We start from the raw sequence: 16,743 nt of genomic DNA, 5'->3' as shown, positions 1-16,743 counted from the left end.
CGCACAATCAGACCCATAATAGACTCAGTGCAATATTGAAATCTACAGTTTGCCCATTACTCAATTCACATTTTTCTCCTAACCAAGCAATCTTTAGGTTTGCCTGCAAATATGATTAATTTCAGCTCAAGTGCAAATCATATTGAGCTCATTTTTCAATATTTAGCATACCGTGAATAGAAACAGCTATGAATAAATATCTTGCCTAGGGTTCTCAGTATGAACGCTACTTAATTTTTAGTAAATAAATGCAATTACAGATGTAAAGTTTTTTTGTGGTTTGTGTATTAGGGAAATGAGGCAAACAGAACTCTGTAATGCTGTGTGATCATGAGATTTATCTTTATCTAGTTGGCACAAAGGGATGCATGTTTAATGATTCTATTTAAACCAGTTTCATCTGTGCTGCTGCTTGTTTGAAATAGGAACAATTGGTGACAAACGTTAGGTTTGATCTCACATGGGAGGAGTGGGCATCATGCTCTTTATTTGTGAGGGTTAAACTAACCTACAATAGCAGAACAACATTCAGCATCCAGCACTCTATTAACATGCAATACATACAACACCAGAGCTACGCGTACTGTTGTATAAAGTAAAAACACAGTGATGTCAATTGGTGTTAAAATGTAGCTTGAGATGACTGCACTGCAGTCGCCCCCCATCTCTGTCAGCCTTTCATACCTCATTAAAGAGCAGTTCTCTCCTTTGCTGTTTCCTGAGGTCCATCTTCTTCACAGCCACCTGCTTTCCACTGTGTTTCTCGCTGGCGATGCACACGATACCCGTGGAGCCCTCGCCAATCTTTATAAAGCTGTCCAGGTATTCCCGGGGGTCACCTGTACACAAACACAAACAGTTCAATTTGGAGGCCATACTGGGAAACAAAAAAAGAGATGTTCAAGTAAGGAATTTTAGTCACCCTCTCATGTTCATTATTTGTTTCTCACCTGGGTTGACCACCAGCTGAAGTGCAGCTCTGAACTGTTCATGAGAGACTCTGGAGGGCTGCGTATCAGAGCTGGACCCCCAGGAAGGGGGCGGGTAGGCTCCCGGGGGGATGTAGGGTGATGAAGGCTGTGAATAAGCCCCCTGGATGGAATACACACACATATGTACAAAATGAGGGGAAACAATTAGAGCACTAATAAAATAGTACTCACATCTTCCTACACTTATTACTGTATTTAGGAAAACTGACTTCCAAACTTCGAAAGGCCAGATGTAGTTTTGATTTGGAACAGAAGACAACCAGTTTAATATGGAGTAATCCTATAAATGAAGTGAACATACTGTACCTGAGGGGTGTATGGTGGGCTGGGCTGGGAGGGGGGATGATGGTAGGGCGAGGGTTTGAAATGGTGAAAGACAGGGGGGTAGGGCAGGTGCACTGGGGGGTAGCCAGGTGGCTTGGTGTGGCTCTGAGGTAGCTTAAGAGGCCCTCGGGGGTAGGTGTCACCACCCGTAACCTGGGGACTGCTGTCACGTGATGGACGATCGTACTCGCCCTAGAAAAGCAAAAGAACCTGGTTATTTAATCGAGGGATCTAAACAGAAAAAACACCACGATTTGTATACTGTTTGCACTGGCATAGTCTTCTTACATTAATAAAGCATATTACTGTGTTGGATGCATTAGTTTACAGTACATTCATGATCAGACTCTGGCCCACAATAAGCCAGCTCTGTTCCTTGTACTGCAGGTATGTTAGCCTTGGACAGACCTAACAGAGAACATGCTTCACAACGACTCTTTTCTTCAATCAGGAGACCAGGGAGCATTCAGATCTGCGACATGTCTCATCCTTAAGATCCCGCAAAACAGTAGAGTCCCTCTTAAAGTTGTGTTGGAGTGTACACATGAACAGTGGTATACACATACACACAGTGAGATTGTAGAGCTGCACAAAGGCCTATAAAAAGCTCAGTTGTATGAGTCAGTTTAAAGGATCTGACTCATAACAGGCCTGGCGTACAGACACAAAAGCATGCACGCTCCAACCACATGTCACCAAAGCAGTAGTAATTTGTACAGGTGGAACCTGTTTTACTGTGTAACCACAGCTGACTAAACAGAGAAAACTGGTGAAATGGCTTGTGGTATTTGATCCTCCTTGGCATGTCTGTATCATGGAGAAAAGTGATGTCAAAAATAGAAAACTTTGCTACTACATAAACAGTCACATTAACAGTAGCAGAGGAGTGAAATGGCTACATGTTATTTAGTTTATATTCATCTATGAAAGTCAAAACACTAGCTAAATATCAATAGTCCAAGATGGACTATAGAAAGCTAATGCACTCACAGATAATGGACTACATACACAATGCAGAGGTCTGAAGCAATTACCTCTGCCACACCTTCCAAAACATCACAGCAATCATAAACTCTCAAGAGACTGAGAGGATAATAAAAAGAAACTCCCTCTCTTTCTCTTTACTTTTATTTGTTTCTTTCTATCTCTGACTGCCACTTTCTCATACACAAAGAGACACATGCACAAATAAACACACACGTGTGCATAAAGAGGGCAGGAGGAGGAGTCCTGTGTTGGGATGGTGTATAATTACTTTGCGTGAACTGTTTTAATCAATCACTCTCAGGCAGGTGTGTGTGTCTGGGGGGGGGGGGGGGGGACCTATCGTTGACCGGGCAACGCTGGCTGGCTGTCAGCCAAGGGTCTCCTGATCCATGTTGGTTAAATGCACATTAATCTGAGTTTGGCAGGGTAATCAACAACCTAACTCAACTGTGAAATTGAATTCTGCCATGGAACATCATTCGGCCAGTTTTATGCTAAGGCTGCAGAAAGGGAAAGTGCCGCAACATCAATTTGTCACTGAGAGCTGCAGCACCAAGCTTACACTCACCACGAAACACAGAGAGAGAATGAGAAAGGAAGAAAGGGGCACAGCGAGAGTGTGTGTGTACGAATCTTTGTGCGTCTGACTGTGTGTGGCCAAGTCGTGGTGCCGTCTACCATGACATCCCCACTGGCTCCCAGCAACAGCTGGGAAAAAGAAGGATTTACTTCAGTGATGTGAGGGGGCTGAATGAAGGAAAGGGAAGAAATGAGAATGAGCAAGAATGAGAGAGGGTGGGTTTGTTACAAGGTACAAGGTCCAAGAACTGAGAACAATAGTGGTTCTTAAGCTGCCTGATAACTCGTTTTGGTTCTTACAAAATCTCCAAACACCACAAGGCAAATTATGGTTGACTGATCACTGACTCCCCATCCAGCACTTTATTGTGGCCTGCATCCCATTTAACATTCAGATAAACAATGCACTGTTAATCAAATATTTAAAAAAAAACAGCAGAACAGTTAGACGGAGTTCATATCTTTTAGCATGTTTAGCTTTTTGGATCAATATAAAAACAGTGGATGCGACTGCGCTCTGTTAAATCTCCTTTAGATTCCCAAACATCCTGCACATTTTCAGAAAGCGAATGTCCCTCTTTTAGCAAAACAACCGAGAAACTGATAAGAAGAAATAACATGTAAGAAATGACCTCCTCCTGCATCACTTCCAATCCTGCTGCTCTTGCAGTCTCCGTGGCTGCTTTTCTGTGAGTGGCTATTTACTGAAGCATGCAGGTTAAATGGTTTTTCATCAAGGCACCCTGGGATCTACATCAACAAACCCATTTTTCCACTCAGCTGCTGGACTCAATGTGTGTGAAAGGAGGGATGGTGGAGAGACATTATAGAGGCACACATTCCCATATAATGGACCTAATGAGGACTGAAAGAACGATTTAAAGACAAGAGAACAGCTTACAGAATGATCGGCCTTTCTGACTCAGCACTGCTGTTGTATTGACTGGCAACATCTCTGGCACCCTGATAAGTATAACTGATATCTAGTTGCATATGCAGCTCTGTATAATATCAGTGTGAAAGACTCACCACAAGCAGCTTATACTAGGAGCATATGGTTACATTACACAGCCGCTAATGCATGGAAGGCTTGTTTGCTCTTGTTTGTGGGGTCTCTGTGTGGAAGAATCTCTTGGGCGTCTGGGTGCCAACATACTTGAAATGCAGGCATTTCATACATAATGTGGAGTGTCATGTCGCTTGGCAAAAGTGAAGCCACTACTAGTGGATGGGACATGAGCCAAAGTAATATATATATACAGTATATATATATATATGGATGGTCTTTGTGTTTCATTGTAGTTACCTTAGCTATAGTCTGTGAGTTAGCGAGACTCTCTGAGAGGCGAGGGTAGGTGTACGAGCTGTATGGGTGGGCCTGAGGAGGGTTCTTGAAAGCCCCACTTGCTGCATAGGGGACATTTGGCTCCTGCAGCCCAGAGCCTGACCGAGACCGCTGCCTGATAGCTGGCGTGGGGCTGGTCTGTGTCACATACGAACTCTTGGGTCGCTTTTCATACTCATCCCGGAGGCCGCCGTAGCTCCATTCACTGTCTGGGTAGATGATCTGCTCACTATGGAGCGAGGCACGAGATGGCGTGCCTACTGAGGTGTCCCGGTAGTCCTGGCTGGATGAGCCACCCACAGATGCCCGATAGTAGCCACTGGAGCCCACCCCACTCCCTACTGTGGAGGCCACCTCATCGGCTGAGCGCCCTTTGCTCTCCAGGTAGGTGTGGTAGTCTGGGGGCAGCTTGCCATAGTCTGATTTTTGGGGCATGGCATCTGGGTAGAAGGGGCTACGTATGGGGTGTGAGTGGCCATTCTGCTTAGTGAATCGATAGTGCCTTCCGGCAGCCCAGTCCCCATCAATGGAAAAGCCTGGCTTGCCAGGATCCTGAGAGAAGTCCCTGCTGGAGGTGTCAAGATCACAGGAGTATCGGGAATAGTAGTGACTGAATCCATTTTCCTCTGGGGCATTAAGATGACCGCTACCCAAGGGTTTGGTGCTGCTTCCAGCCTGGTGGGGTCCCGGTGGGCTCTCTTTACGCAGGGAGTTGGAGCGCGTTACTGAGATGTTGTCAAACTCCTCCAGCAGGCCGTTGATAGATGCGTCTTTGGGCGGCCGGTTCCCTCGAACAATGGTCTATGAGAAGGACAAACACATTTACACTTAACATACAAGAGAGTCTACTGCCTGAATGTGTAATGGAGATAGCCCTGATACTTTGGGTTGCAGTACATTCACTTTCAGTTTTAATCATTCCTGAAAACTGAATGAGATGAATTGAAATTCCTGTTTAATGTTCAAATTCAGTCAACTAAAACCACATCAACTTTCAGGTTGGAATTTCAATTCACGGGTATCAGGGCTTTGTGGAAAAATATGAAACTAATCATCACTTGCAGTAAATGAACACAGTATCATCTGAAAGAATGGCAGGCATTTGTGTATACAACCACTAGCTACTGGGAGTTGGGATGCAGCTAGAAAATGCATGGAGATACATGGCAGGATGCCTTAGATGCTAAAAGGAAACTAGTGGTGGATTGAAGGAGTTAATTCCTGCCCTGCTTCCTTCGCAACAGATTAGCTTCCTTTTCAGTGGACTGATCAGGACACAGTAATAGTTGTGACGTTTGGTATAGTGCTCGTGAGGTGCATGGGCACACCAGCTTGCACTCACACACAAAGAGAGACTGAGGAGGAGAGAGAGAGAAACTGAACACACATGCTCACATCTGCTTCAAAGCAAAGGCAGCTTAAACATCAGGGGTGCTGCTTATCCCCTCCTACCTTGGTGTTAAACCCTTTACACGGCTGCGTCGTGAATGAGTCATGGAGAACCGGTGCTACAGCAGCACTTACTTAACTATACTCTGTGCATGCGCATAGCGTGTGTGTGCATGTGTGCTGTTTTTGTGATGGGGACTGTGAAGCTCACCACCTCCATATAATGAAAATCACGAGTGATGGCATAAGCCAGACAATCTGCTTTAGTCTGCTCTCCCATTTGGACATTAGAGGAAACACAGCATTAGTACAACATGCTGTGTGACTGCTGAGTGCTGAGAGGAGACCAAGCTGTGAGGATTTACTTGAATTTCAATTGCTTGCATAATATACCTGAGATCTTTTTTTGTGGTAATCAAACAAAACTACACATTTTAATTTTAGTGTATCTGAATGTTACTGCGGCGTTTTCCTTGCATTACGGCATTTAAGTACCCCGAATTAAATCCACTGGTGTGTTTCATGAAGCTGCCCTTTGTACTTCAGACATGTAATCCATTTTGAACCTTGATGTTTTTATGGTCTTTTGTTCTCAGCTCCGTATCCACCTGTTATTCCTAAGTCATATGATTCTGGAAATTATATTTCCTTCAGTATCACCAAATGAATGAGTTTGTTCAAGCTGTAGCAATTATATTATAAATTAAAGATGAACTGAATTCAAGTAGCTAATTTAGGTACCTGTATTCCAGTGTGCCTGTGCCACAGGGACGGTGCCTTGGTTCCCACTGGGATACCACTGAACCACAGTGTACTGCACACACTTGTGACGCGAGGCAGCGCTAACATGTTAGTTTACGTATGGTCAGTAACCAATTCAATAAACAAGCAAATGTCATACTTGACTCTAACTCTAGTACCAAGCTGTACTCTACGTTAAAGCTGTGTTTGCTGATTTGCTGAAACCTCACTTAATCACATATGATTCGTATCTAATTTCACTTTAGAGATAAGAAAAAGTTCATGCTAACTTTTCTAAAAGGCTTACAACAACAACTACTGAAGTGTTTGCCTATGTACTGTACTATAGCTGTGAGTCTTTTCAGCCTCTCAAGATGTCTGCAGAAATTTACTCTTAGTCAGCAATATTGCATCAGCAAATTCTTTGACGGCACCCGTGCTTTCTGTCGCATACTTGTCAAACTTGCCCTGCTGTAGTTGGTCCACATCTCATGTGCTGAGGCTCAGAAAAGCTGTGCAAACACTGTGCCAACCCAGGGAGATGTCTGAACACCCCTCTGCTCTCACCTCATCCATCTATGAGATTGTAGCTCAACCAGGCACACTTCATAAAAGCTGTATTATTACCTCTTAATACTTGATTGATCCTAATACAGGTACTCTATTTTCATCTCCAGTTGTCCACAGGAAGTTTCACCCAGAGATATATTTTATGATAGAGGTACTTAAATTGAATTAAACCTCCACTGCCGCCTCATTGGTGATATTATTGATTTTACCCGGGGCTGCTAGTCCCTGTGAATTTGTGCAAATGTACCTTTTGTATTAAAGCAACAAATATAGCTGGAATTATATGAAGACATCAAATAGTTCCCTATATAATATATAACATGAAGCCTCTTGCTCAATGTTATTACTGAAACACAAACATATGGTACAAAATGCCAGCTGTTTGCGTAAATTGTGCAGGTTACCATGGCAACTGCCTCCTTCCTTGTACTGCAACTTCTACAATGACAGTATTTGTAGCAAATGGTTTTCTTTCTTTCTTGAACAGTTATTTCAGTCTAAAAGAAACAAGCCTTTGCTATTACTAAGGCTAGTTCTATCACAAAGCATTGCTTCCTTCTATTTTATTACTCGGTACACCTCCTCTCTCCCTCTTTAACACCCCAGCTAAATGCTGTTTGGTGCCATAAGCTGTATCACGCGATGAAATGTCTCATGAAAGCAGTGAGTAAAGTCAGTCTGAAAGGCTGAGGCTGCAGGACGGATGGTCTTTTAAAAGGGCTGGTGAGTGGAAATCTATCATTGCACTGACTTAAATAAAAAAAATCACAAGTCATATACTTGAAACTCTGTTATTCTCATGGAAATGATTCTCACACTTCCTCTAAATTGCGCTATGAATTTGTGAATGGTGAGATTTATGTGAATCCTAGAATGACGCACATGATGCTACACTACACAGATGCTGGTGATTCAGAGCTAATTCAATTGCCACACAACAATAGGGAGTGTCAGTTTTCTAATGAAGCATCGTCATCTCCATTTGGTTTATAATCGATAAGCCAGTGTCAAGGAGTGTAGCGGGTACACAGGACAGAGAGAGCTGGAGAGAACAAAGCGGTGAATGAAACCGAGGAGGTGATGAGAGCGCAGAGAGGAGAGAGAGACAAGGTTAATTGTGTGTTAAATCACTGTCAAGCAGTCAGCATCAAGCCTGAAAATCTTTCCATTAATTTGAGCTAAGGAGTTGATCCTGGTCTCAGTAGCCTCTTCGCTCCCCCTTCTCCTCTCCTCATTCTTATAACTCTGGGAGCCTTGTGCATGGCCCCCAGCCATATTTCACCGGCGTGCAGCGTAGGCCTGTCCTTTAGTGATAAGCTGTAATAGATCTACTCTCTCCACTCACCACAGCCTGCTCAAGGTAAGCACAAGAGAGAGGAGAGAATGAGAACAGGAGAGCAAAGGAGAGGACAGAATGGGAAGATGAGGAGGTGGAAGAAAAGGAGAGGAAAAACAAAGTATGTGCAGGGACAGAAACCAGAAACAAACAAGATGGGAAGATGCAAAACTAGAGACAGAAAAGCAGAAGAAAGTGAGAAGCAGCCATGAAAAGAGGGAAAGAAGAATCACAAAAAGAAAAAAATGGAGAAGGGGTGAGGGTGGAACTGAAAGGAAACCATGAAAAATGAGGCTCATTGGGAGATAAGGGGGATTAACCTTGCTGTAATGAAGGGAGGGGGTGATGGGAGGAAGAGAGGGAGAGATAATTAATGAGCTTGCCCTTCCTGTGACTCCTAGCTAGAACCCTGGTTTGGAGGCAGCGCTTCACTGGTCAGCAGAGTCCCAAGAACATCGAGGAGGAGGAATCAGAGGAGAAGCTCTCTGGTTTTGGTTCTAGTGTATTCGCAGGAATAAAAAAACAGAAGTGTTTTAAAGCACATTAAAATCAAATAAAGATACACATTTATTAGCGGAATTTTGTTTTACAAAACTGATAACACGTAGATTCATGAAAACCTCTTTAAAAATAGTAAAGAAACGGATTAATGGAGAATTGTCAGGATAAATCCTCTCTTTTTTGACATTTTTGAGATAACAGTTTGACAGTGATAAGCAGCTGACAAAGCTTGCTTTACTGTGAAAATATTATTTGTTTGCATGAAGATTTTCATCACTACACTGCCATGTTTTGATGTAGCTGCATTACTGGGTCGTCGTCATGAGAACAGCTAACTGGTTAGTTAGAAGCAGTTAGAGCTGCTTAACGCATCGTGTTTTGTTTTGTACTTCACTATGTTCTCTCAGAAAATCTTCACTGTATATTTTCTCTAGCCAGCAAAACAAAAGCCAAAGATATTTAATTCATAATATTTTTTGTTGGATGAATGGTTTAAACAATTCATCGATTATAACCCTAGTTGCAATGCCACATTTTAGTCGAGTAGTCGACTTCTTTGCTCTTTGCTGAATTTGCTATTCTGCACCCTGCACAAAAAAATAATGGCACAGTGGGTGTACTCCGCCTCTGTCTGCTGGGATCAGCTATAGCCCCCTGCAGCCATGTGGGTAGAGTTAATAAAACATTACAGTCACAAGATCAGGTAACTGACTCAGCCAGTCAAGAACATTCCACCTCTTCACCCTGAAGAGTGCTTTGGTTGCCTTGGCCGTATGTGTAGGATCGCTGTCCTACTGTGTTGGTACATTTGGCTGAATCTGAGCACACAGAACGCTCCAGCACTCCTCCGCATTCATCCTGTGGCTTCCATGAGCAGTGAAACCATTAATAAATGCCAGCAGGCCAGTTCCACTGTACGTGGCCACAGACACACATATGCACAACAGTTGAGAAAGGTATGTGATTCCTCTCCATTGTGTCTTTAGTCACATATGAGAGTTCATCACCTTTGCTTTCTCTTTATGCCTCTCTCTCTCTCCTCACACACACACACACAGGCACACACACAGCAGAAAATCATCTACACACCCACTCTCAACTCTGAGTTCTGCCAGAAAACAAACACACAAAAATTACATTTTTCTACTGGGACATGTACAATGAGTGTTTTGGTACAACAGAACCCACATCTCATCATTCTTCCCTTTTTGTATTAAATCCCAGTCATCAGCTCTGCTCTGTGAATCTCTGTCACGACTCACACTGCAGAGAACAAGCATGTGCGGGTATTTATACAACGCAAACACGATCAGCACATACTTGCAGTACCACTTGCCGCCACCGCTGCTGCTCATGAAGTACAGTATCAGTCTGCAACAGTGAATCCATTTGTGAACAGAAGCTTATTCACTGCTGTTTGAGAAAGATAATATTAGAGAGCCCTTGGGACAGCAGACAAAGAGGCTACTGATAAGTGTTTTGATAAGGATATACTTGACCTGAAGTGCAAATAATGCAACTACCACAGCGGACACATAAACAAAGGTAAAGATATTATTTGTATAAAATGAAAAATTGCTGAGATATTTTTAAAAAAGGCTCAGTGTATTATCACTACTCTGTATCATGAAGTAAGTGATACTATGCAAAACCAAGGCTCCTATTAACAATAATGCATTCACAGTAAACAACATGGATTTAAATAGATAATCTCACTGGATTCAGGCAAACTCAGAAAGTAGTGTTTTATCCTCTACCTCCCTCTGCTGGATGGAAATAATACAAGCAACAAACTATGAAGAGTTGAAAAGAGATTTTTTAAAATTTCCTCAGATGATGACATGATGGTAAGTATTTATCATTTTTGGTATTTTTTTTTACATTTCCTGGACAAAACTAAGTCAGCTGGTTGTAAACTAATTACTTGGGCTAAATCCTAAAGATCTCCACAAAACCAGTTTACTATGCATTAACATGTTTTTATGTGCCTCTAAAGGAAAAAAGAAAAATGTATTGCAATGTGAAACAATGTCAAAATGAGCCAGAAAATGTTTTCCGATGCTAGCAGTGCTCAGTGTGTAGTTCTCTGGGAGAAGTGGGAAGTTTCCGTGGTGCTCTGCTGCCCTCTGCTGGTCTGACTCCGTATTTCAGATCTGAACCGGCACATTTAATATAAATTAAATAACTGTGAATAAAATGTTGTGGATGTTAATTTCCCTGATAAAGGGACAAAGTACAGTGAGGCTTCTGGCAGTGAGATTCCCTGAGGCACATAACCTGGATCTCTGTTATTAATTAGAACGATTTATCCTGAGCTCAGATAAGTACGCAGACTGACAGGAGGACCCACCTGCAGAGGAGGATTTCACTACAGTGTTTCATTGAGTTCTTGACATATTATTAGCTGGACTACAGACAAGGTCTTAGCAAACATGAAAAGGATTATTCAAGGAGCAGCTTTTGGAGCATTTCCATGATTAATAGGCTGTGAGCTGACCTGTTTCCTCAGGGCATCCTGCGTCTTGGTAGCTACAGTAGTTAATAACCATTTTCTCAACATGCTGAGGAGAGATTGAGCACTGGGGGTTTCACTCATCAGTGGATACCATCATACATACAGTAATAATTAAAAGCTGACTTAGAAATGATTTTGCTAAAGATGATGACAGTGTCTTCTAGCAAATGTTTGTGTGTCTGTGTGCATGTGTCTGTATGCTTTAAAAAAATGACTGAAACAATGCAGTACTTCTCCATCTGGAGGACAGCAACAGCCTGGCAGGTCAAAAGTCTAATAAATGGTCCTAAAAATGGTCCCAAACTTTGACCTATGAGTTAAAAAATTCTTCCGCCTGCAGTGACTCCTAAACTCGAATTGCACCCCTCATGGTTGTATGCCTCTGCCAGCCAGTCAAGATATAGTCCACACTCATACTGTATATGTCATGAAGATTTAATAATACAAGATATTGGAAGTACATTTGGCAAAATGGAAGTTATCATATACTGACTTGTATGATTCTTGTGAACAGTTTCTAATGAGAATCATGCTGATTTCACTTAGAGTCTATTTTACAGAGGACTGACAGAGACCTTTGTCACAACATCCTTGAGTCCAAGTGGACATTTGGGTCAAATCTTTAAAAACCCCCTCAAAGTCCTCCTGAGAAATCACACTCACGAGAATGGGATGTACAGATGGACAGCCCAAAAGCATAATGCCTGCGACCATGGCTGTGCTGGCACGGTGGCAGGAGGAGGACTACAATTACTTGTACACGTTTGCCCACATAGAACTAGAGGAAGCAGGCAGCACTCAGGTGTTCAGTGATGTTACCGTGTATCTACAGCACTAGTTAATTTATGATGTGTTAGGGTTATACTGCATAGCCATTTACACAAGCTGGTGAGTATTTGAAACTATATTTTCCTTGTCTGATGCTATGCCTCCGTCCATCCCCCGCAGTGCCAAGGCTCGCTGCTCAGACCAGTGTGACCCAGTCCCGCTTAAGCTCAGCTGGGCAGTGCCTCAGCTACAAGCTCCAGGATCGATGAGTCACACAAGGTGCAAGCGCATGCAATGATGAATGATTTTCAACAAAATGAATTAGTGGTGGAGGCCTAATGAAATACAAACAGACCAAATCCCCCAACCGTAAACATATTAGTGCAGAAATTTGTAGAAAACAATAATAATAATGATAAGACAAAAAGTAGAACAAATAAACTGCAATAATGTCTTTCTCGGTGTGACCAGTTATGGGAGCTAAATGTGTTTTGGCAGGGTTGCTCCTTTCTGAGGAGTTCCCAGTGAATCTGTCACTGTCACTGATCTAAAGGAGGAAATATGGGGGAGGACAGAGAGCAGGGTGAAAAGGAGGGGATCAATTTGATGTCCCTCAGTTATGTTCTTGTCAACCGGCAGACAAACAGACAGCTGCCCACTATAGATTAATTACACCTCATGCTCATTAATCTGAGCCTGTCACCCAGTTAGAGCCCCAAACAACACATCACCGCCCCTTCCATCTTCAGTCACCACTCAGTTTCTATTCATTAGACAGCTCTCCTCTTATCTTGTTGAAACTGTTTATTCCACTCCTGTCAGTTTTACCCTTCACACACAAACATGCCTTCATTCTATATCTTACATTTGCAGTCATCAAGGTCACTACTGAACATACTGTATATATGATTGTGAATTTACAACTGCACAATATAATGATATGCTCTAGTTTGTGCTAATTAGGAAATGTTAGCAAGCTAACGCGCCAAACAGAAAGGATGAATGTGGAAAACGTTAAAGCTGCTAAGATCAGCACATTAGTGTTGTTATTGTGAACCTGATAGCGAGAGGTCATGATACCGTCTACAATTATATATTTAACTTGTCATTAATGTGGAAACTGAACATGAGGAGATGCTTTTTTTTACTTATTATTTTATCATTTATTATTACTTAATATTATTTTAAATTATTATATAAACTATTTTATGGGGGGGGGGGTAAGTCTCTTCTGGGGGGCTAAAAGGCAGCAAAACCAGGAAAAGTCCTGCAGAAGTCCTGCAGCACACATCACAATCAATAACTATTAGCTATTTGTACAGCATGGACATTGTTGTTTTCTGCTATTTTTCAATGTATAACATTCAATTTAGGGGTGAAACGTATGTTCCATGTGATTTTGAAATTAACAGTGTTGGTCTTTATGATGTTTTTGAAAATGATTTTGTTCTGAACTGGCATAGCTCATCAAATAATGACCCAGATACCAGGCTTATAAAATAATGAAAACAATGCTCACTCTGCTCTGCCCACAAAGCGATAGTAAACGGACTAAACGCTGATTTTTATTCAATATTCTTCTACAGTGAAAAGGATTATGAACTCAGAGTTGTAGTTATCTCTCTAGCCACATGAGGATACTACAAGTCCAGCCATAAACCTGCTTCACACCAAGTAAAGTATCATCTGCTGATTGAGAAACAAAGAATCAGTGTGTTGTGTACAGTACCCATTTATATTTTTATATTTAGCTACCTAACTGGTTCTCAGTGATGATACCATTTGTCAAATGCTGTGGTTCACTTCAGAAGGATGCAAAGATCCACATTATGTTATAAAAGAACACTATATAGTAAGACACCATTACAATCAAGAAATCAGGTTATTATTACAAACTTAAAGCTTTTATATTATTACTTGCAACAGTCCATTACTATTTAAAATTCACAGCATAACTGTCCATTCAGAAACCCACAGTCAGACACAAAAGGACGGTTGTTAGCCAGGACATTTTGAGGTGCCTTGGCAAAGTATGGCATGCTGCTGAAAGCCAAAATTCCCCTGCTGACTGTGGCTCTGAAGCCTCTGTGAGAGGTGGTTTGCTGAGTGTGACTACGAATGGCAGCCGCGAGAGAAGACAAAGTGAGAAAGCAGAGGAGGAGAAGAGTGGAGGAAGGAATGAGCGAGGTCTAAATCAATGCCATCCACTCAGCACAGAGAAAGACAGATGCTCTATCTGCTTGTGTATGTGCACAGACACACATCAATCAGAGGTTATTGTTATGTGCCGTTCGCACCAGTCAGTGAGCGAATGAGAAAAAGGCGGACCCAGGTAGCTGACTTCGATGCAAGCAGTGATTTATTATGTACAGTGATGATGAGAGTAAAAATACACAGAGGGAAATAGTGCGTAGTCCTGTTGATGAGTAGTAACCGGGTGTTGACCAACAGTAGGAGGTGAGTAGATGGAGAGCTGGGCCGAGCTGCGTAGGCTGGGTCACTCCTGGGCTGGTCGGTGATGGTGGCTACTGAAGTTGGAGACAGAGAGATGATGACAATAGTAGAACAGATAGGCAACTGAGCATTGACCTGCCTGGGAGGAGAGAGTGGAGCCACGGTCTGGAGGAACAGTCCATGGGGAAAACACAAAACAGTAGCTGGCTAGGGGATAAATACATACAAAACAACGAAAGAGCACGGAGAAAAAAAAAATGGGCTAGAGACTAGAACGAACTGGCAAGTGACTGAGGAGTGAAACCGGGTAATATAGTGAGCAACCTAATCAAGTGCAGCTGGTGATAAGGGAGTGAGGAACAGGTGAACGTGATTAGTGTTAATGGGCAAGAGACAGTAGGAAAGGTGAGGGAGGCCAGAGCGGCCGAGCAAACCTGACACAAACTGTACTATTACACTTGTTGGTAAGTAAGGATAAGGATAATCACCTTTATTTGGCCAAGTATGTTACACACAAGGAATTTGTGTCCAGTACAGAAGCGAGGCAGCCATCTGCGGCGCCAACTCAACCGAAGGCTCGAACTATCAACTCAGTGTCTTGCCCAAGGACACTTCGACGCATGGACTGCAGGCACCGTGATTCAAACCTCCAACCATCTGGTTGGGAGGCGACCGCTCTACCCACTGAACCACAGTCGCCCCCACACAGGAATAATATTTACCAGCTTGGTCTTTATCAGCACCACATTGTTTTACATTGCACAGTTACACACGTTCCTACCTGAGAACCCAGTTCAAGAACTTTTTTTTTTTCATTAAATCAGGAATCTGGAGGTTGATGTTTCTATATCTCATTAAGTTTTTGCTATTTTGTTAAGTAAATGGGACAAAAACACACAAAACACTTTCAGTCCAAAATGGTTTTGTACTTTTAGGGACATGCAGTGTCACTGGGAAAAAAAAAAAAAGATTATATTTTGCCAATATTTTTGACAAAGGGTTACATCTTGTTGGTTTAAAAATGGTTTAAGTTACTAGTCTAGACCTTCTCATCAGATCCAAAGCTGAAATAATGTTTTTAATGTCAGATTGATTGCTACTGGTACAAGCCAAAGCTATAAGCACATCCAGTCTTAGCCCTCTTTCTGACCTTGGGTCAGATCCCCAGAACTGTACTAATGGTAGTATATGCTTAGCTGAGCAACTTCAGTGTGTCCAAATGTCTTGTTATATATTCACGTCACCTTTTTCACTGTTTGCTCAAAGAGCCTGTAAATCACTGTCATGTCAGCAGCCACTGTAAGTCGCTGAGGCACGGCTGTTTTCAGTATTCTGATCAACTGGCATGGCATAGAGAATTGTAAAAGCCTTGTCAAAATAATGAAAAATCATTAGTTTTAATGTTGTTTTGACATTTATGCTGCATTTATACCTTTAAAATTTTTGTCCAGATTAACATGACTGTACAGTTACTGTATGTAACAGATCACAGTGTATTCTTTACAAGTTTCATACAGAAATATACAAATATATTGACTGCCAATACATCATGTGGACTAATTCCTGTAAAATAACATATATCTCACATTTTTTGTCCCAGTGTGAGCTTAGACGTTTATTGAATTGTTCATGTTACATAATGCAGGTGAGATAGAACCGGAACCGATCAAAGAACAAGGCCCACCTCGCTTGTCGGGGGTTTAGTCTTTTGGCAGACTGGAGGTAGGCCAAGTTCTTATGATCGGTCCAGACTAGAAAAGGTTGGGTGGCACCCTCAAGGAGGTGCTGCCATTCTTCGAGGGCGAGTTTGACTGCCAGCAACTCTCGGTTGCCTATGTCATAATTTCGTTCGGCCGGGGTCAAGCGCCGGGAAAAATAGGCACAGGGGTGTAAGGCATGGTCTCCCTCGGACCGCTGAGAGAGAACCGCTCCAACCCCAATGTCGGATGTGTCCACCTCAACCACGAACTACCATGAGGGATCAGGCTGGAGGAGTACGGGGGCTGAGGTGAACCAGATTTTGAGTTCTTGGAAGGCCTCCTCCGCTGTCCTGGACCATGCAAACTTCACCTTGGTGGAAGTGAGCTGGGTGAGAGGGGCTGCTATGGAGCTGTAGTTTTTAATGAAACGGCGGGAGAAGTTTGCAAAGCCCAGGAAGCGCTGCAGGTCCTTCAGACAGGTGGGAGTAGGCCAATTGGTTACAGCAGTGATTTTTGATGGGTCGGCACGGGGTCTTCCTTGT

At 42.6% G+C, this 16,743-nt stretch overlaps 1 protein-coding gene across 3 annotated transcripts in view; it reads right to left on the bottom strand.

Moving 5' to 3' along the window:
- pak5 (p21 protein (Cdc42/Rac)-activated kinase 5) overlaps positions 1–16,743 on the bottom strand; it is a 74,575-nt gene that overhangs the window by 13,984 nt on the left and 43,848 nt on the right. For all 3 annotated transcript variants that reach the window (XM_020603718.1, XM_020603716.1, XM_020603717.1), the window contains 4 exons: positions 4,189–5,028; positions 1,299–1,508; positions 951–1,092; positions 685–839 (listed from right to left, as the gene is read on the bottom strand). In XM_020603718.1, coding sequence (XP_020459374.1) covers positions 685–839; positions 951–1,092; positions 1,299–1,508; positions 4,189–5,028 — 1,347 coding nt within the window. The remainder of the gene's footprint in view (positions 1–684; positions 840–950; positions 1,093–1,298; positions 1,509–4,188; positions 5,029–16,743) is intronic.

Source organism: Monopterus albus, unplaced genomic scaffold, assembly GCF_001952655.1.
Source record: "Monopterus albus unplaced genomic scaffold, M_albus_1.0 scaffold62.1, whole genome shotgun sequence".
Lineage (NCBI taxonomy): Eukaryota > Metazoa > Chordata > Actinopteri > Synbranchiformes > Synbranchidae > Monopterus > Monopterus albus.
Note: the sequence above shows the minus strand (reverse complement) of the source record. Positions and strands in the feature narration are given on the sequence as shown.